The sequence below is a fragment of the Triticum dicoccoides genome, chromosome 3B (genome assembly GCF_002162155.2).
Source record: "Triticum dicoccoides isolate Atlit2015 ecotype Zavitan chromosome 3B, WEW_v2.0, whole genome shotgun sequence".
In the NCBI taxonomy this organism is placed as follows: Eukaryota; Viridiplantae; Streptophyta; class Magnoliopsida; order Poales; family Poaceae; genus Triticum; species Triticum dicoccoides.
Window position 1 is genome coordinate 612,676,704 of NC_041385.1, and position 20,837 is coordinate 612,697,540.

Here is a 20,837-nt window from a genome sequence, read left to right on the forward strand (position 1 = left end):
CACGGCAAATCAAGTACATCATTTCCTGCTTGATCTTTCACTTTTTTAGGGGTCCAAGGCCCCTTGGGTTTCCCTTTGAACTTTCCTTGGTTCAAAATTCCTGCTTTGGTAGGGCCCACAGCTTCAGCCTTTCGCTTCTGCTTCCGACTGGAGTTTCCTCCTCCGGTGTCCTGGGCGACTGGTCTGTTCTTGCCGCTCCGGAGTCGGTCCTCTTCTACGCCGTTAGCATACTTGGTGGCAATCTCCATCATCCGAGCCAGAGACATGTCTCCGGTCCGACCGAACTTCAGATTGAGCTCTTTGTAGCGAACGCCTTCTTTAAAGGCACAAACTCCTTGGTGATCCAATACGTTCTCCACCGTGTGGTGAAGAGTGATCCATCTCTGGATATAATCTCTCAAGGTCTCATTCTGTTTCTGCATGCAATGCTGCAATTCCGACAAACCAGCAGGTCTCTTGCAGGTGACCTCGAACGTTTTGGTAAACACTCGGGCTAACTCATCTCAATTGAAAATGCTTCTAGGGGCCAACTGATTTAGCCAAGCCCTGGCAGAACCTTCGAGCATCAAAGGGAGGTGCCTCATGGCCACCTCATCACTGTCGCCACCAATATGCACAGCCACTCGGTAGTCTTCCAACAAAGTGTCAGGCTTCGACTCTCCTGTGAACTTATTGGCGCCACTCGCCAATCTAAAGTTGTGAGGGATCTTAGTAGCTCGGATGGCTCTTCCGAAACACTCAGGGCCAGAAACATGGACCCTGCTTCCACCGGGCCTGTCTCTATCTAGCCCCTCTCTGTATGCTCTTTTCCGGTCGACCAAACCTTGAACAAGGACTGGCCTTACGTCGAACCCAGGCTCTCTTGGGTCGACTGGAACTCTGCGGTCATTACCATACGGGCGTCTATCGTTGTATCACCGGGGCACGTACGACCTGTCCCTCGGAAGGGTCGAAGGCACTCGACGGTGGTTGTCACGGGCGTATTCCTGATCAAACTCTCCATGTGCTCTTCCCAGGTGCCGATCTCGGCGGTGATCATGATCTTCACATTGCAAAGGCAACCTAGGACTTTGTGCCGACTGAACGGTATCTGCCCTTACTGACCTGCTGTGGATCCTGTTCTGCGACTGGGACATGGCGGAGTTCAGCTGTCCTGCTGCTCGGAGCAACGCTCGGATCTGTTCCAAGCCCCTTCCAGCCTCTGAACGGGACAGCTGAATAGACTCTACTATACGTGCAGCAACCGTAAGATTCTGGATCGGAGTGCGGTATACCTGAGTTTCAGGAGGAAACAACTGTCCTTGACTGAATTCGGGGATCAGTCGACGGGCACGTTCGTCGAGAGAATGTTGGAGATTCTCCAAACGCGTGCGCTCAGCCAGCGTGGCCAGGCATGTAGCCTCCAAGGCCTGAGCCTCAGCGGTTTCCCCTATGATGGGGGTCTGGAGGGCCTCCACGTTGCCGCGATGCAGCTCTTCCCTCTACTGCGAGTTAAGAGGTTGGGGCTCGTACTCCTTATGGCCGAATGACGGGCCATCGCCGCCACCGTTGCCGCCACTGCGGCGAAACCCAGGTGGGCTACGAAGGGAGTCGACCACGAGAACGTCTGCCTCGGGTTCACAGCTCCCGCTCTCAGAAAACGTACCTGCAGAGCCAGTCGACAGGTCGACCGGACCATAGAGAAATTCATCGGGCTTGATTGTCGTGACTTGGGGGGTGGTCGTTTGGCGAGCCACCGCATACTTCACCCATCGCTACAACCGCGACCGACCAGATCACTTGCGGCGGCGTCCCGCGGAGTGAGAAGGCGATGCGAGGACCAACAGATACGGAGTCGATGGCTGCCGTAGGAGGACACCACAGGCACTCACGTGAAAGTGCGACGATCCGCGGATCAAGAGAGCCTCGACATCGAGGAGGGCTTCTTGGAGCCAGACGGAGTTGTCGGTGACGAAAGTGAGCGCACCGAGTTGGAACTTGCGGCCCATGACCAAACCGCCGCCGGAAGCCATGTTGATGAAGATCGGAGAAAATGCAACCTCGCCGGAAGTTGCTAAGACGCTTTGCCCCACGGCGGGCGCCAACTGTCGTGGCACTAAGTCTGATAGTAAGAGTAGGGGCTACATATGAGGAGGCGAGGCCCTAGCTACAGCGAGGTTGTATGCATGAGTTTACGAGTTCAGGCCCCTCTCGGAGGAGGTAAAAGGCCTACGTCTCAGTGCCCTGAGGCGGTCAGCTGGAATATGCGTGTGTGTTATAAGGGGTGCGAACCCTTGTCCCAGAGGAGGGGGTGGCTTATATAGAGTGTGCCAGGACCCCAGCCGTCCTCCGTTATAGGGGTTCAATGTACATTAAGATAGGGCGTTACTGGTAACGCCAGCTATAAAGTGTTATCAATTATCTTTAAGACTATGGAGTGAACGCCTGACAGTTGCCATCCTGAGTGACTCTAGGTCTTCTATACTTCGAGTGGTTTCCTGTATGGTCGAATGACTCCATCCAGGTCGAGTGAAATTGGGGGTATCCGAGTGAGGTGACTGGCCGAGTGGATTGCACTCGATGGCTTCAGTTGATACTTCATGTTGTGCTTTGAATGTCCTTGCTTCTAGGGTAGTGACCTTGGGTAGGGCGTATAGATCAGGTCTATGACCCTACCCTAGGTCTATGGCATCGTCAAAGGGGTCGTCGGAGGGAAAGTCCACCAAGGAGGTAGCCGGCGGGGGAGGCCTCGTCGACACGAGCCCGCGCTCGTTGAAGACAGGCATGGCGGCGGCGACCTTCTCCCCATCTTCTTGGTGGTACATTGAGAGGCAATCGTCTGGAGGGCCGCTCGGGTCCTTCCCTGTCAAGGAAAGTAGGACCTTCCTCAACTCCTCGTCAGGCAGGCTATCCTGGCATAGCCGGAGCTTATCTTCGGCACCACCAAGCTTCCACAAGGGGCGAGAGTGCTCCTAGAGTGGCGCCAGGCGCTGCGCCAAGAACTCCTTGATAAGCATGGCCCCCGTCAGCTTCTCGGCCTTCAAGTTTGCCTCCATCTTCTTCATCAGTGGCCTCAGCTGGGGGTCGGCAATCTTCTCGGAAGACCACCCCTTCTCAGAGGGCAGGAGCCCGGCCGGCAGCTCTAGTAGGACATGGGAGGACTTGGCGTCCATGAGGACCCATTTGTTGCGGACGTCCTCCACCTTCTTCCCGGCGCGGGAAATCGCATTGCTACCATCGGCCGTAACGAAGCCAGCACACCCTGTGGGCTGGTGGCCATTCACACGGAGGTAGAAGAAGTGGCAGAGCATGGTGATGGAGGGCATCACTCCCACGAACGCCTCGCAGTAGAAGGCAAAGATGGACAAAAGGAGGACAGAGTTGGGATGGAGATGGAGCGCGTGGTGGCCGTAATGGTGGAGAACGGCATAGAAGAAGCGGGAGAAAGGAGGAATCAGCCCTGCCCAAATGTTGTGCAGGAAGAAGGGATAGAAGGTGTTGTTCGCGGGCTCCGGCTCGGCGAAGGTGACCCGAAGCACCGTCTTTCCCCATTCGCTGTCATCGCTCGCCGTCGGGAGAAGCGCAATCTGGAGCTTCTCCTCGGCAACGGAGGGCGTGATCAGCATCGGCTCAAACCAGGCAGGGCCGGCAGCTGGGGCTGGAGCTTTAGCTTTCTCGACGGCCACCGTGCGAGAGCTTGGTGGGGAGGATAGGCAGATCTGGAAGATTTTTCCGGCGTGGGGAGAAGGGGATCTGGAGCAAGACGAAAGGAAGGTAATGAAGGCTCAACGGCAGGTGTCAGCCCCTTTTGTCAGTCGGGAATGGTTGCCGAGGCAGCATGAGGAAGTGGAGATGCCCACGTCCCATCAATCGCCACGTGTCATTCAAGGATGCAGGCGGTTAGGGCCCGCGGTGCTCCGCACTTGCCCTTTGGCTTCGCCTAGAAGCCATGTCCAAGCGCGCCTTGGGCTCAGAGGCTATTGTCGGCGTTCTGGATACGGGGGTACCCAGACTTGCCTGCCTACGACCCACTGCGTGGCTCCATCGACGGCCTGGTACGGCCCAGTTTCAGCACCAACAACTCAAGACCCTCGCGAGGGGCCAAGCCTCGCGAGGCGGAAGACACCAAGACCTCCAAGGGGATCAGCCTCCTCAGGCTGGCTCCTGAGGAGCGGAGATTTCTATGCAAGGCGCACCTCATGAGGCTCAGCTAACGTGAGCCATGACGATCGGGGCCAGACGGGCGCCAGGCGGGTGCCAGCGCGCGCAGTGTACCAGTTTCCTCTTTGGTGCAAAGGAGGTAAGCAGCAGGCGCGGAGTCCCGAGGAATCAGGCAAAGGTTTCCATTCTGGTGCAACAAAGACCAAGACCACCAGGACGGCAGGACGGAGGTCATCACCGAGCCCACCGCGGCATCACGACCAGAGGCTTTTGCAGGCGAATACCACTTTAGTCAGGATAGGATGTACTTCTTGTCCCCCTTCAAATCTGGCGGTTGTGGGATCCCTTCCCGCCAACATTTGGGAAGAGGACTGAGGCCACTATAAATAGGACTTAGCCACCACCATATAAGGGGGGACAGATCCGAACGGAGCGAAGCTATTCCTCCTTCTGAGGCTGTTCATCCATTGTATTAGTTCATCCTCAGCCCCTCGAGGTTATCCGCCACAAACCTGGAGTAGGGTATTACATCGCAATGTGGCTCGAACCATGATAAAATGTTGTGTCTCTCTGTTCCTTTGAGCTCGGCGCGCTAGGCTGTGAGGATCGTGAATAGGCAGGCTGGGTAGGTTGAGATCTCTGACACGCACCCCAGATTTCGAACCTCTCAATGGTTTGCGGAACCCGAAATCCGACAGGTTGCATCTTCGACGAGGACAACTTTTGCTATACATGCCTTCTCAGCGAACATGCCTCTAATTCAGCTGTCAAGACGCATGAAATGTCATGGACGAAACCGCCTCAGGGTACTTATAAACTGAATATAGATGCAACTTTCTTTGATGATGGGACCGGAGCAACTGGAGCTGTTGTTCGTAATGATTGTGGGAAGGCAGTAGTAGGATGTGCGGAGAAAATCTGTAATCTTCTGAGTCCGCCCACAACGGAGGCACGGGCGCTTGAACAAGGCCTTGCTCTCACTGAAAATCTTGGATGCTCGCCGATCATTGTTGAATCAGATTCAATGGAACTTGTCCAACTCTGTAATGGTGAGACAGAGGTTCTGACCCCATATGCAACAGTAATGGTTGAATGTTTTGCAATCGCTCAACAAATAGATAATATCACTGTCCAACATTGTCCAAGGAATACAAATAAGAGATGAATACATTGATGGTAACTGAAGTTGAGGTCAAAGCACACTACGGTCACTGTATTTTGGAATATGCTCAATACGGTCGCTGAATACGACTTGGGATGATTATACGGTCACTGCTTCACCGTAGAGCACCATATTCTATCCGCATGGCACTTTGTGGACTGGTCAAATAGTCTGTATGTGGGTCCCACCTATCTGAGGCCGAAGTAAACAAATAAAAAAACCTGCGCGCAGCGGTGGGAATTCGAACCGTAGATCCATTGGCTGCAATCTACGGAGGATAACCACTGTGATAGAACATTTGACTGTAACAAAAACACGCACATGCACCAACGCATGCACACAAGCACGCACCCATAACACAACATGCACGTGCATGCACACACGCGCATGCACAGCACGCACCCACAACACAACATGCACGTGCATGCACACCCGCGCATGCACAGCACAACATGCGGAATTTTTTACTATTTTGACCCGGTTGCGTAAGTTTAGCATGATTTGACCCTACATCGAAAATATTTTCAGATCTGACCCATTTCAAAACGCCATCAACTATGACGTTTTGGTTACATTGAAGACGCCATAGTCTTTGGCGTTTGACTCTGGCCCACACACACCAGCTGGCGCCGACGTGGCAAAGTGAGACGCCACATGGGATGGGGTTTGCCCAAAACGCCACTGCTTTTGGCGTTTGGCCTAGCCCAGTCTATAGCACAAATAGCAACTAAACAAATGATCACTAGACATGAGATGTGCTTGCTAGCGTGTGCAACTGTGTACTATTCCCTCCGTTATGTATCTAGAACTAAAATACGTCTTGATACATCCATTTTTGCGACAAGTAATTCCGAACAGAGGGAGTAAAATCAAAGGTTTTGAGTGTTGGAAGAAGGGATTTAATTATATGTTTTTTTACTTGTGAACTGACTCATTATTTAATGTAATTAGTAGTAATGTTCGGTTCTAGCTGATTTCATATTGTTGGTCAGTCGGATTTTTTATTTTTATTTTGACCTGTGAGCTAACTATTATTCATCGTACTCCCTCCGTTTCTTTTTAGTCCGCATATAAGGTTTAGTCAAAGTCAAGTATTATAGAGTTTGACTAACTTTATATTAAAAAATATAAACATTCACAATATGAAATCAATATATTCAGATGCATCATGAAACATATTTTCATACTATATAGTTTTAGTAATGTAGATGTTCATAATTTTTTACGTAAATTTGGTCAAACTTTGTGTAGTTTGACTTTGACCAAATCTTATATGCGGAGTAAAAAGAAACGGAGGGAGTAATTAGTAGCAATGTTTGGACTCTAACTAATTCAATATTGTTAGTTGGCTCGTAATTAACCAGGCAATATTACATAAGTTCAATTAAAATATAAAAAAACAACAATGAAACTATGCGAGGTACCGGACGGTGAGCTCATATACATGGCCGCCCTGGCCAGTGGCACCTCCGTCGTCCTCTGATCCGCTGTCGTTGTCGGCGGTGCCATCATATGAGCCGCGAAAGGGCACGACGGCCCTGACTGGCTATCGCCTGGTGGTCGCGATGCAGCCGATTGGCTTCCTCCGCTGCCTGGACTAGTCCTCGGCGCAGGCCAATGCGAAATAGAGGTATGTCCGAACGCACTATAGGGTGACATTCGACGTCGCGAACGCGGCCATGAGATGTGCATTGCATCACTCCCGTCGCTTTGCCTCCTTGTCGGACGCTGTCACAGTGCTCTGCTGCAATGTGTCGACGCCTCCGCGGCTGAGGTAATAGAGGAGGCACCTGCATGTGTCCGCGGTCGCCAGGGAGGGCTCCTTCTTGTTCATGGCGACCGGGCATGGATTGCGGTGCCCTCGCCTTGCCGCACTAGAGGACCCGATTTGGTGCCGGTTTGCAGAAATGAACCCGACAATGATGACAACGGCAGCGGACCGGACAATGACGGAGGTTCCGCCAGCCAGGGCAGCCATGCGTACGAGCTCATCGTCCGGTCCACGCGTAGTTTTGTTTATGTTTTCTGTTTTAATTAAACTTATGAAATAATGTCTGGTTAATTGCAGGCCAACTAACAATGCTGAATTAGGTAGGGGACAAATATTGCTACTAATTACAATGAATAATCAGTTAGCTGACATGTGAAAACAAAAATAAAAATAAAAAACCACGGACTAACAATATGGAATTAGTTAGAGTGAAAGAATATTACTACTAATTACACTAAATAATCAATCAGTTCACAATTCAAAATAAAAGTATAATTAAAATGCTTGTTACATTAATCGAAACCTTTGACTCTAGTATGCAGTTGCACACGCTAGCAAACATATCTCAAGTCCATTTGATCATTTGTTTAGTTGCTAATTATGGGGTAGGGCCAAACGCCAAGAGGGTGGCGTCTTGGGCAAACACCAGCTCCTATGGCGTCTAGCTTTGCCACATCAGCGCCAGCTATTGTGTGTGGGCCAGAGTCAAACGCCATAGGCTGTGGCGTCTTTCGTGTAACCAAACGCCATAGTTGACGGCGTTTTGAAATGGGTCAGATCTGGAAATATTTTCAATATAGGGTCAAATGATGCTAAACTTAAGCAGACAGGTCAAAACAGTGAAAATGTCCCAACATGCACCGACGCATGCACCGACGCATGCACACACGCGCATGCACAGCACGCACGCACACCATGCACCCACATGCACAACACGCACACACGGGCACAGCACCTATGCGGCCACGCACAACACACATACACAACACATGCATGCACACACTTAGGATGCATGGAGGTGTGCGCCATCTGCTAGGGCGTCCGGCGAAGAGCTTGCCCACAACTGCGCCCTATGCCATCTTCACTACAACACAGTAGATATTCGGAGGCATTAAAAAATGCCTTTAAAAGCCTAAAAATTGCCTCCAAAGATGTACCAAGGCGTTTCAGAAAAACGGTAAAGACTATCCCGAAGGAAAAGGTGGCATTTTTGAAAAATGCCTTCGATGCTCTGGTCTTCTTTGAGGGCACTTTTGAAGAACGCCTCCTGCTTCGAGGCGTTTTGAAGCTGGCTGGCCCAATCATGTTCCCACGTGTCACATTTCAATACCATTTTTCTGAGCCATTCCCGTCCGCGTAGGTCACATGTACAGGTCCACCATAATTAAGCTAAACTAAATCACGCGTCACTTTTGCTTACGTTGGAGAGTTCTTAGGAGACAGTACGCGGCTGTCCTTTTAAAGCGGCTAAATTTTATCTCGGTAGGCGGTATGGGACTAAATAGTTAGTGGTTGTATTCAAGCGTCCAATGGCTGGCGCAAAAAATGTAAATGGCGTGACTCGAGCCAGCGAACTCGGGTTAATAGCTCTTATATGTAGTACTTCCTCCGTCACAGTTTAGAAGACGCGCTTGGAAATTCTCTAAGACCTAGGTGGTTATTTGTTGGTTGTGAGATAGGCTAAAAAATAGCATTCACACTCTGCATGCATATAGAAATAGTACTATCGGAGTACTAATTAGCTACTAGAATAAATGCAATGCGCCAAGTTTAATTGTGCCCTCTAAACTGTGACGGAGGGAGTACATCTGTCCAGCCGCAGAGTAGAAGGCTGTTGACATACATATGCCATCCAATAGGGACTGATTTGGAAATCTAACTGAGATTTTGAGGCGTTTACCTCCAGAACGCCTTCAAAGCATGTGCTGGCAAGTTTCAAAACACCCCTTGTGCTTTGGTAAATTGCGGCGTTTTCTAAAAACGCATCTAAATCTCCAATGGCCTTTTGCAAAACGCCTGTATACTATTCCATATTACGGCACTTTTTTTAAATGCCATTAATTGAGCATCTTTTGAGGCATTTTTCGTAAGTGCCTGCTATCAATGGACTTTTGAAGGCATTTTCTCCATAACGCCTTTGAAAGAGATAATCTAAGGCACTTTTTTATGCCTTCAATAAAATGCCTCCATTTCTTAACCGTGTTGTAGTGCTTTTGGAGCATCTCTTTGTCGTCGTTGCTCAACAACGGACCGGAGACGAAATGATCGCGACCACAACCTTAGAGCACCAGGGGACCGTACGCGAGCACAAAAGCACGTATGAGTATCCACGAGCTGCCTCTACTCCTACCGTGTGAGGTGTCTACGTAGGCAGCTGCATGCGTGGCGATGGTGGGCGACGAGAACTTCTCAGACTCGGATGGTGGGGAGACGAGACAGCCAACGACAAGAGGCACAAGAGGCAGGGCGAGTGCTAGGGCCATGGTGGCAAGGCGATGAGGTTCTTCGAGGAGCTGATTCAGCAGGTGATCAAGAGCGGCTCACGCGCGAGCACGACTCCATGCAGTAGCACATTTGATGCAGAGCATGTCGAGTAGGAGCACATTGACCGCAGCAGGCAGCGAGCACAAGAAAAACATGATTGTCTCAAGGACGACGAAGGGGTTGGCCGTGGCGAGGCGCGTCACGACGTCGAGACGTCGGCGTTGTCCAGCTTGTCGAGCATGGCGCTGGTTCTTGTCTCCATGGACATCACGTAGATGCCGCACGCATGCAACGATACAAACTCATAGCAAAAATCTAAATAAAAAATTACACATAACACACACTAGCATATACGCACAGCACAAATGAATAAAGAACGCATAGCAAAAAAATGCATGAAGTACATATACTCAGCCGACGGCCTATTAGCACAGTAACAACGACGTCCCTGGTTGTTAGCGCGCGATTTTTATTTCGCCTGGGTCGCAAGTTCGAATCCCCAGCCTTTTGACATGTGGGACCCATAGAGTCAGCGCTGCTCTAGACCATTTGACTGGTCAACTGAGCAAAATACGGTGCTCTATGGTGATGTAGTGCCCGTATAACCACGGCAACTCGTATTCAGTGACCGTATTGAGCATATTCAGAAATACATTAACCGTAGTGTGCTTTGACTTCAACTTCAATGACCGCGAATGTATTTATCTCTGCAAATAAGGTGGCCCATAGTCTAGCTAGGATGCTTATGATTCCATTTCTACAGCTTTCTAGGATGGTGATCCACCCATGTTTACTATGCCGCTTGTAATTAACGATGTAAGCATCAATTTATTGCAATAAAAAGCCACGAGGCATTCCTTTCAAATAAAAAATAATAATATGTTTTGCATTACGGGTGAAGCCTTCATAGGCGTCCAATATTTTCAAATACTCACATGCATGGCCGAGGTGGTATAGGCTGAAGAAGTCAAGTAAATCCCGTTCATGGTGAACTTCATTAGCAGGTAGACTTGTGGATGTGCAATGATTCATTATCAGCATCTTGATCCGGACCGAATCGTGGTATACGCCCGTCAGGTTCACACGATCACATGGTTAATTTATTTTATGGTTATATGGCAATCAAGAAGGTGTATATTATTTTCTTCTCCCCAGTGGCTTAATCCATGGACTGTAGCTCGTGAGAGCCATGTGGCAGGCGAGCTTAATCTGGAAATTAATTGTGTGCAGCATGTGCGCCCGATTCGAATGTGCTAACCGCCGTCGTGGTTCCTCATGCTCGGCGGTGGTTCGGTGCCGGGGATGGATACGCAGTTCCTTCTCTCAACTTTTGTCCCCTTTTCTCTGCCGTTCTACAAAGTGATTAACGATTCCTCAGCACTATAAATACCTAGCCGGTAGCACCACTCTCTTCACAGCCAAGCAACCATCGGTTCCTGAGCCAAACAACCGAGCTAGAAAGACACAGGAGCTAGCTTCGCGCTCTCTTTGCAATGGCCTCCGCCAATGCTCTGCTCCTGCTCTTCTCGGCCGCCTTCTGCCTCCTCGCCCGGCGGGCCGCCGGCGACTACGGCTCGTGGCAGAGCGCCCACGCCACCTTCTATGGCGGCGGCGACGCGTCCGGCACAATGGGTGAGTTCATCAGGAGTATTACACTGTTGAAGTGAAAAAAAAGCACCTGCCTATCTACCTGTATTGTATGTGGGTGGTTCCCGACATGAGTGTAGTACAGTGCCTAACTGAAGTGCCCTGCAGGCGGCGCGTGCGGCTACGGGAACCTGTACAGCACGGGGTACGGCACGAACACGGCGGCGCTGAGCACGGCGCTGTTCAACGACGGCGCGGCGTGCGGGTCGTGCTACGAGCTCAAGTGCCAGGACGTGAGCAGCTCCTGCCTGCCGGGCAGCATCACCATCACCGCCACCAACCTGTGCCCGCCCAACTACGCGCTGCCCAACGACGACGGCGGCTGGTGCAACCCGCCGCGCGCCCACTTCGACATGGCCGAGCCGGCCTACCTCCAGATCGGAATCTACCGCGCCGGCATCGTGGCCGTCGCCTACAGGAGGTGAGGCAGCCAGTTACAAACCTTCTCGCGTGCACAAACTTCCTTAATCTGGTCCCGTGTCGGTGTCGATGGACCATGTTAGGTGGGCCAGAGTGCAGATTTGGTGTAGTTTGGTCTGACAGCGACTCTCGGTGCTGTTTCCAAATAGTTTAGGCGTCACGCTCACTTGACCTCCATGATGTGTTGTTCCAAGTTGCATGATCCAATCACTGAACTGAAGATTTCCGTTTCCCTGGTTGTGGTGCAGGGTGCCGTGTGTGAAGAAGGGTGGGATGAGGTTCACCATCAACGGCCACTCTTACTTCAACCTGGTGCTGGTGACCAACGTGGCCGGCGCCGGCGACGTGCAGTCCGTGGCCATCAAGGGGTCCAGCACCGGGTGGCAGGCCATGGCCCGCAACTGGGGCCAGAACTGGCAGAGCAACGCGGACCTCGACGGCCAGAGCCTCTCCTTCCGGGTCACCCTCAGCGACGGCCGCACCGTCACCAGCAACAACGCCGCCCCCGCCGGCTGGTCCTTCGGCCAGACCTTCGAAGGAGCCCAGTTCTAGCGAGCTGGACGAGTTCTCTCGTCGATGGACGGATTCCTTGCATTGGTTTGGACGTTTGGACCTTGCAAGAGAGGAAGGAAACCTCTTCGTTATAGTAAAGAAGAGGCCTTCGGCTATTCCGAGGCTGCTGCTGATCAGCACCCGCTTAGGCCTCCCCTTCTCTCATACTAGTAGGACAAGTAGTAGACATAAATAAGTTATTATTGTTGTGGAGTTGAGCATTTCGATCATTGTTAGTGTAGCCTTGCATTGTGAAAACATCGCAGGGTGATTTTATTTAAGGGTGCTTTAGAAGTACATGCATTGAGTGGTGTGTGAGAGTGTCTTGTAACTTCTGTTGTTGCCGAATCTTGCCATATGGTTGGGAGATGTTTGTGGTGGCACACTTGTTATTTTGGGACCATGAACAATTCTAGTTTATGGTTTACCCGTTTGAAGTGGTACTTCTATGATATGCCGTCAACTGATAATCAGCCGACCTTTCTCCCATGTCGCCCCCACTGTTTTTTATCATTCAAAGAAAGCCACTCCAAGCTACCAAGGGCCATCGCTTGCACCATCGCTCCCCCGAGAACCCATTTCCCCCAAGCGACGCCTCCAAGGAGGTACGACACACGATGCAGCCGTTACCCAATTCGAGTCATATTTTGGATTTTCACCCGAGAGAGAGGTCAGGTAGAGAGAGGGGATCTTGGTAGCGACCCCAAGGAGGGGAATGACACCCTTGGGCCTCGCCACCATCAGGCCGGACGAACCGAGGGTTTCTCCTGTCCCTTGCCAGCTCCACCAGCACCCCCTTCATCAGAGCCGATGACCGAGGGTCGTAAGCAACCGAGAGCAACGCGAGAGAGACTAGAGATGAAAGAGTCATGTACCTCCATATCTGACGCAGATGAACAGCTGTGCACAACAACCGGATCTTCGCCGTCAACGCACCACCCTAACGACCAAGTCCAATGATAATCTTCCAGGGCACATAATTGAGTTGTAGATTTTTCGAAGCAAGATTATTGATTCCATGGGAGCACATGAAATGGCCTTTGCCTCTTCTAGAGGTTTGCATGCAAGTTAATGAATTTGAAAAAAAAGTTGATGGATTTTTAAAAAGTTAATGGTATTTTTAAATATCATGATTTGAAAAAAGGTATCAGATTTGATTTTACCCATGAATTTAAAAATAATCATGAATTTAGAAAAACTTGTGTTTTTTATGAATTTTAAAAGATCTTCATGAATTTGAAAATATGGTATAGGATTTTCTAAAAATGTTCACAAAATTCAAAATATTTGCTAATTTGGAAAATATCATGAATTTGGAAATTCTTTGCGGATTCAAAAACTTTATTCATGATTTGATATTGAAAACAGAAAATAAAAATGAAAAATAAAAATAGAAACAAAGAGAAAACCGGCAAAACAAAACAAAGCAAAGAAAAATGTTCATGAAATTCAAAATGTTCGATAAAACCGGTGCAAAGAGGAACCCCTACATGGGCGGTGGCATCATTGATTGACCCTTCAGCCCATGTGCGCTCGCTAGGGAGGGCCCTTATTTGGCGCCAAAGGCGCCAAATAGAGAATGGTTGTCCGTCGTGGTTGTTTTGCAAAAAGGCCCCTAATTTTATAGAAAATCAACCCGCAGTCGTTGTTTTAGTGGCACCCAGAGAAAACGTTTCGATTTTGCAAAAAAGACCCTGTAGTTTGATATATTCAACCCGCGATCCATATGTCCATATGTCCGAGGACCAGGTCAACGTGAGCACACGGCGGCTCGAGCGGCGCTGTCGCGGCGGCTCGATGCAGAACGGCGGCGGCGGCGATTAGAGCTTGCAGGGGCTAGATTCGTGCGCGGGAGGGGCTGGGAGGCGAATACGGAGGTTGGCCGTGAGGCGGGGGTCGCTGGCGACACCCACAAATCCAGATCCAGAGAGCTAGAGAAGGTTGTTCTCAACCGGCCGGCGAGATGGAGAATGCGGTGGGCGCGCTGTCGGACATGGTGGAGGCGCTGCCAGGCAAGCTGGGCGAGCTGCTGCAGCAGGAGTACGAGCCTCTCTCCTGTGCCCGCGGGGACGTCACCTTCTTCCAGGCCGAGCTGAGCACCATGCACGCCGTCGTCCTCCGCTGTGAAGCCCTCGAGGAGCCCGACGTCCAGGCCACCAGCTGGATCGCCCAGGTCCGCGACATCGCCTACGACATCGAGGAATGGGTCGACCTCTTCGCCCACCGCGTCGACGCCGGCACCAACAACGCCGGCGCTGGCACCAACAACGCTGACGCCGCCACCTCCCACCGGTTCTCCCGTTGGATCCGCCGGCTCACCACCATCCCCAACCGCCACATCTTCGCCACCGAGCTGAAGGAGCTCCGAGCGCGCGTCGTCGAGGTGAGCAAGCTGCGGAAGCGCCACAGTCTCGGCCCGCAGATGTCGTCTCATCACGCGCCCGCCGTCGACCCCCGGCTCTTCGCGCTCTACGCCGACAGTGCCGGCCTGCGGCATGCACGGGCCGCGGGACGGGGTGGCGGGGATGGTGACCAGAGCGGGATCGGACGGGCCGCGGGACGAGGTGGCGGGGATGGTGACCAGAGCGGGCTCGGACGGCCTCAAGGTCGTGTTCATCGTCGGGATGGCCGGCTCCGGGAAGACGACGCTTGCTAGGGAGGTGTATATAGGTTGCTCAACACGGGGTTCAAGTGCCGCGCGTCAGTTTCAGTCGGGCGGAGCTAGGACGTCGCCAAGGTGATCGGCGATATGCTATCCCAAGTGGACAACGAGTACAGCAGAGGAGGAGGTGATGCGGGCGATGTGGCTCAATCGATTGGGAGGCTGAGGCAGCATATGCAATATAAGAGGTACTCTATTTGCTAATTCCATCAATCCATTTCAATTGTTACTGACAAGAGTTTTAACCAAAACAGTTAGTTCCATCATTTATTCTGAAAATTTTATTTTGCTCAACAAGCCTGTTATTCTGTCGACCATCATTTATACTGAAAATTTGTCTTCAGTACACTGTCTTTCTGTGCCATATTGTGTGTCACTTGCTACACATATCCTCGACCATCATTTATACTGAAAAATTGTCTTCAGTACACTGTCTTTCTGTGCCACTTGCTACACATATCTTCGATAAAACTCAGTCCCGCTCCCTCTTGGTTGAGATAAATGATACATGTATACGCTCTGACTCATTTCCCTCTTGTCATCAAATAGGTATCTTGTTATGATTGATGATCTATGGAGTGTTCAAATCTGGGGGATAATGAAACACTGTTTTCCAGAGAACAATCTCGGGAGTCGGATAATCACTAGAACAAGAATTGAGGTTGTTGCAAAAACAGCTGTAGGTGCCCATGTTTACAAGACTTGTCTTCTTGATGAAGCCGATGCTGAAGCCTTGTTTTCCCAAAGAACTTTTGGGAGTGTGGGTGGGTGCCCTGCCCATTTGAAGAATGTCTCAGCTCAAATCATGAGAAAGTGTGGTGGTTTGCCACTTGCTATTGTGAGCGTGGGTGGCTTATTAGCCAGCAAGGCGCACACAAGAGATGAATTTGAGCGGTCAGGACTGGAATGGCGGACAAATTCAGAGCTAGCAGGGATGAAACAGATCATCAAACTCAGCTACAGTGGTCTTCCTGCCAATCTCAAGGCGTGTCTATTACACCTAATTCCTGAGAACCACGGGATCGAAATAGAGCGTCTGGCAAGGCGTTGGGTTGCAGAAGGATTCGTCAGTGAACAGCATGTCACTAGCTTAGAGGAAACAGGGAGAAACTACATCAGTGAGCTCATTGACAGTAACTTAATCCAACCATCACAGCTGAATCATGATGGCACCCATAGGAGCTACGTTCTTCACCCAGTAATACACGATTTCATCATTTGCAAGTCCATGGAAGACAATTTTGTTGCTCTGGTACATGCTCAACAGCAAGATGTCCACCAGGCAATGGCACTGTACGACGGCTATCTTTGCTGAATAGTGGTAAGCCGGATCAGGCTGCTGCACAAATCGACGGCGCAAAAGTATCTCGTGCTCGCTTGATCGCCGTATTTTCTCACACTGGTCACATGCCTCGTCTGAATGACCTCAGTGTACTGCAGGTTCTTGACCTCGAAGGCTGTCAAGGTCCATTGTGCCTTGATGGTCTCTACAAATTGCTGCTTTTGAGGTACTTGAACCTCAAGGGAACAAATGTTAGCGAGCTCCCAGAACAGATTGGACAGCTAAGATGCCTGGAGACACTGGACGTGAGATCCACAAAGGTGAAAGAGCTACCTCCTAGCATTGTCAAGCCGGAAAAGTCAATGTATTTACTCGCTGGGAACGCCAAGTTGCCGAGTGGGATAACCAAGATGAATTCATTGTTGACACTTTCGTGCAGCAATATCGGGAAGAGCGCTGAGGCGAACATCATTCAAGAGCTCAGTGAAATGGTAAGCTTGAGCGAACTGGAAATATTTTGTAATGTTACTCAGACGTCTGGGGATAAGAATCAATTCGCATTTTCGAGCAATGGATTTCGTAGTATTAAGAAGCTTTTGATAAGGTTCAGCTTGCCATCAGTGACCTTTGTAACCAGCGGTTTATCGAAGGTTGAAGTGCTTGAGCTAAAGTTTGAAGAAGGCCTTTCAGAGGAGTCGAGTGGTGTGTCTGGCAAAGAGCATCTGTCTGGCCTGAAGCATATGATCGTCGAGTTTTCACAGCATTATGTGGGTACTGCAGCAAAATAAATGATGCCCCTAGAACTCGGCATTATCATTCCACAAACTAAATGTATGATGTTTTCTGCCATTATCTTCAGAAACTTTATTTTGCTTTCAGCGTCAGTCCAAACTAAACTTGCAGAGTGACCCTTTATGGAGTTCATGTGCATACAGAATACCTTTGTTTTGTAAATGTATATATTATGTATCCATTAATCAGTATTTCCAAATCCAGCTATTTAACATGGAGTTCGTATAGAACAAATTGTTAATTTCTATACTGGGTAGAGAAATAAGGAATAAAGAGAGAGGAATAAGGAAGAAAAGGAATTCCTAAAAACAAATAAGAGGCTCGTGGGAATTGAGACAGAGATATTAACTTTTTAAGCCTTTCTTTGTGATTAAACTTTTACAGTTAGAGATATCAACTGTGCGGACATAAAAGTTATTCGATGAGGCAAAACATTATAGTTAGAGATAAGAGACCGGACCAGAGATGGAGGCCAACTTTCTCGACCTTGGCTTTGTGAAGTTAGGATGATGCGCGACCGGCTTGAAAGGAGTTGGAGTGCCACCAAACAACACTTAAGTCCGTGATGCCTCCATAGTACTTCTACACATATTGTCACGGGTTTCCATCACTTTTCTTTCCCATAAGGACCCCAAATTCCATAGGCATCATGATGATCACTAGAAAATGACTACTATGTACACATTAAATCTACATGCAATTAATGCCCTGTTTAATCACAAAATCAATGGTTTGGACTAATGTTTATTCAAAGCACTTATGTATCATTCAATATAAGTTATTGTTTTAAAATAAATTTATTGAGCTAGAGACATGAGAAGCCTTTTTTTTTCCTGTTGCAACGCACGGGCCTTTTTGCTAGTTCACTATAAAGTCTATGGTTCTAACTTTTCTATACAGCTCAAATCAAAGCATATTTGATCATGAAGCTTTGCACAGACATAGTATAAACTCAAATGTTCATGTGTATTTTTTTCAGTTTTTTATGAAACTTTAAATTATGTTTTCCCTTTTTTTGAAGTAGGGCTTCACGGAGGGAGCAAGAAATCCACTCTCCAGCACATATGGAAATTGCTTTTGGAGCCTAGATTTTTTTAGAAAATACAAAAAATCTATTTTTCAAGTTTTAAAAAAATTACATATAAACCTAGGGATGTATAATACATCTCCGTAAATTTTCATGATAAAATACATTGTATTTCAAAGTACAGAAAGAAGACATTATTTGGTTTTATACAACTCACAGAAAATCGCAAATGATCATGAAATATTACATAAATGTACAGTACACAACTCAATATTTATGTGTATTTTTTATAAATTTTTATGAAACTTTAAATTATGATTTCGATTTTTTTTCAAAAACAGGGCTCCATGAGAGAAAGAAACCCACTCTCCACCACATGTCAGTGTACCTCGAAGTACTTCGAACCGGTTGAAGAGTGCCAAAGCGGAAACGCAGTAAATACAACTTCGATTAGACCAATCTGCTTTTATGCAAAAAAGAAAAAGAAAAAAAAAGATTAGACCAATCTGCTACCCATTCACAACTTGGGCCGTCGATCGACGAACGGACAGCCTGGATGCCATAAGGCCGGTCCCTCCGTTGATTATATAAGGACCAGGGTCGGCTGGGGCCAAACCCTACAAGGACCCGGAGACTTCGGACCTCGAAGACGCCGCTGCAGCCGACCTCGAGCCTCCGCCCTAGCGTCGTCGTCGCCGCCGTCGCGATGGTAAGAGCCTCGTCGTCACCTCAACTGCGTTTAGGCGGCTATCCCATGCAGATCTAACCGTTCTCGCTCGCCGTCCCACAGCCCTTCAAGCGCCGCAACGGCGGCCGCAACAAGCAAGGACGCGGCCACGTCAAGTTCGTCCGTTGCTCCAACTGCGCCAAGTGCGTCCCCAAGGTAAGCTGCATCCTGTATCCCGCTGCATCGATCGATCATGTCGTCTTTGTCCAAAACCCTCTCCTTGTTCACGAACCGCCGTATATATATATATATATATATATATATATATATATATATATATATATATATATATATATATATATATATATATATATATATATCCTTTTGTTGATTACGCTGGAGTTTCTTTGGTGATTCAGGACAAGGCGATCAAGAGGTTCAAGGTGAGGAACATCGTGGAGGCGGCAGGCATCAGAGATATCAAGGATGCCTGCGTCTTTGAAGGTCCGGTTTTGGTTCCTCCTCTGTTTTCTTCTTTCCGTTTTCTTTTTACTGTTGGAGCAGAGATATCATGAATCGCCGATCAAACTGTTTGTCTTGCAATGCTGCAACTTGGAAATTTAATATAGCACATCTTCTCTGATCCGCTTATGAGTTGGAAGTGTGGAACTCGATCGTGACGTGATGCGTAATAGACAAGTGTTTTCGTTGCAGGTTACGTTCTGCCCAAGCTTTATATCCTGGAGCATTATTGCGTGTCCTGCGCCATCCATCAGCATCAGGTCCGTGTCCGCTCCCGTGAGAACCGGAAGAACCGTGCACCGCCGGAACGCTTCAGCCGCTTCAAGGTACGCTTCAGACAATACGAGTTTCCTTCCTTTCTAGTAGTACTATGTTCCATTGGTAGTGCTCTTAATCGGTAGCATGTAATCAAAGATTTGGTAGTCATACTCTTAATCACTTTAGAGCGTTGGTAGCAGTATATATGTATACAGTTAGGCTTTGTTCGGTTACACCTCTTCCCACAGGGATTGGAGGGGATTTGGGGAGGATTTGACTTGTAGGAGATCTAAACCCCCCTCAATCCCTGCCAAACCTCTTCAATTCCCTGTGAACCGAACGCGGCCTTAAAGTATTCATGTTTGTAAGAAGATTCATGCTTGTAAGAAGATGGTTGTAGGGAATAATATTTAGTGCAATCGATCCAAAGCCCATTTACCTTTTTGCTGGAACATTTTATTTGTGGCGATTTCTACAATCTTTATAATGTTGTTGTGCCATGTGGTTGATCTGTAGTTTTATATCTTGCAGGAGGCAAGACCTGAGGGCCAAGCTCCACGTCCTGGTGGTGTCAGTGGTGGTCCGGGTGGTGCTGGCGGTGGTCTCGGCACCGGTGCTCCAGCTCCCAACGTCGCTAGCACCTGACTTGGCTTCCTAGCATGATGCCAGTACGATGATATAGCTAGGCTTACATGACCGTATGGTTTCATATTCGTTGCCCTAGGCCGAACTATATGCTGCTCTTCTAGCATTTTCCTCGTAAACTCTTAGACTCCAGCTGGTACCCGATGAGTTCTCTACTTTTGTTCAGTCTACTAAGTAGAAGATTTTTGTTATATTAACAGGCCAAATGTTGATCTTTTACGTAGGACCTACCTACTTTTTGAGCACCAGCTTTGAACATGGCACCTGTTTTCTATGAATATATATTGCGGTTTTACTAAAGCACGATCTAGATGTGCCCTAAGAGTAAGTATAATAAAGCCAAGTACGTAGGTTAGTAGTAGTAGCATGCATGTCAGTTGAGTCCGGTTTGGATTTGGACGTGCTGCGTGCACCGAGAGTATCTACTACCACTATAAAAAAAAGAGAGGGGCAGATCCAAACAATCACATCCATCCATCATCAAAATCTAATGGCCTTTAATCCTTTTGTGTTTAACGCTAGCAACCACGATCGCTAATCTGCCCCGCAGTACAAAAATAAAGAAAACCGCCCGCACGACCTCCTCCTTCTCCTCCCGCACGACCTCCTCCTCCCGCGCCGTTCGCCTCCCTTCGCCGCGCCCTTCGCCGCAGCCGAGGCAGACGAGCCCCCTGAAGGGGAGGTCCCTCCAGGGACGGCGCAGTAGGCGAGCGCCGCGTAGGCGTCGGCGAGGACATGGATGAGGGAGGTGGCCTTGTTGTGTGCGACGGGGAAGCAGATGCCGACGGTGCTGGCGACGAGGATTG

General features: G+C 49.1%; 2 protein-coding genes and 1 pseudogene across 2 annotated transcripts; all 3 read left to right on the forward strand.

Moving 5' to 3' along the window:
* The first annotated feature begins 10,991 nt into the window (after positions 1-10,991).
* LOC119277425 (expansin-A2-like) lies at positions 10,992-12,581 on the forward strand. Its single transcript, XM_037558704.1, has 3 exons — positions 10,992-11,189; positions 11,313-11,625; positions 11,873-12,581. Exons 1-3 carry the CDS (start codon positions 11,051-11,053, stop codon positions 12,174-12,176), a joined length of 756 nt encoding a protein of 251 aa, XP_037414601.1. The 5' UTR covers positions 10,992-11,050; the 3' UTR covers positions 12,177-12,581.
* A 1,437-nt stretch (positions 12,582-14,018) lies between these two features.
* On the forward strand, positions 14,019-17,111 carry LOC119277427 (annotated as a pseudogene).
* A 1,462-nt stretch (positions 17,112-18,573) lies between these two features.
* Positions 18,574-20,282, forward strand: LOC119277426 (40S ribosomal protein S26-like). Its single transcript, XM_037558705.1, has 5 exons — positions 18,574-18,648; positions 18,730-18,822; positions 19,026-19,110; positions 19,321-19,454; positions 19,918-20,282. The coding sequence occupies exons 1-5, from the start codon at positions 18,646-18,648 to the stop codon at positions 20,029-20,031; spliced, it is 429 nt and encodes a 142-aa protein (XP_037414602.1). The 5' UTR covers positions 18,574-18,645; the 3' UTR covers positions 20,032-20,282.
* Positions 20,283-20,837: the final 555 nt, after the last annotated feature.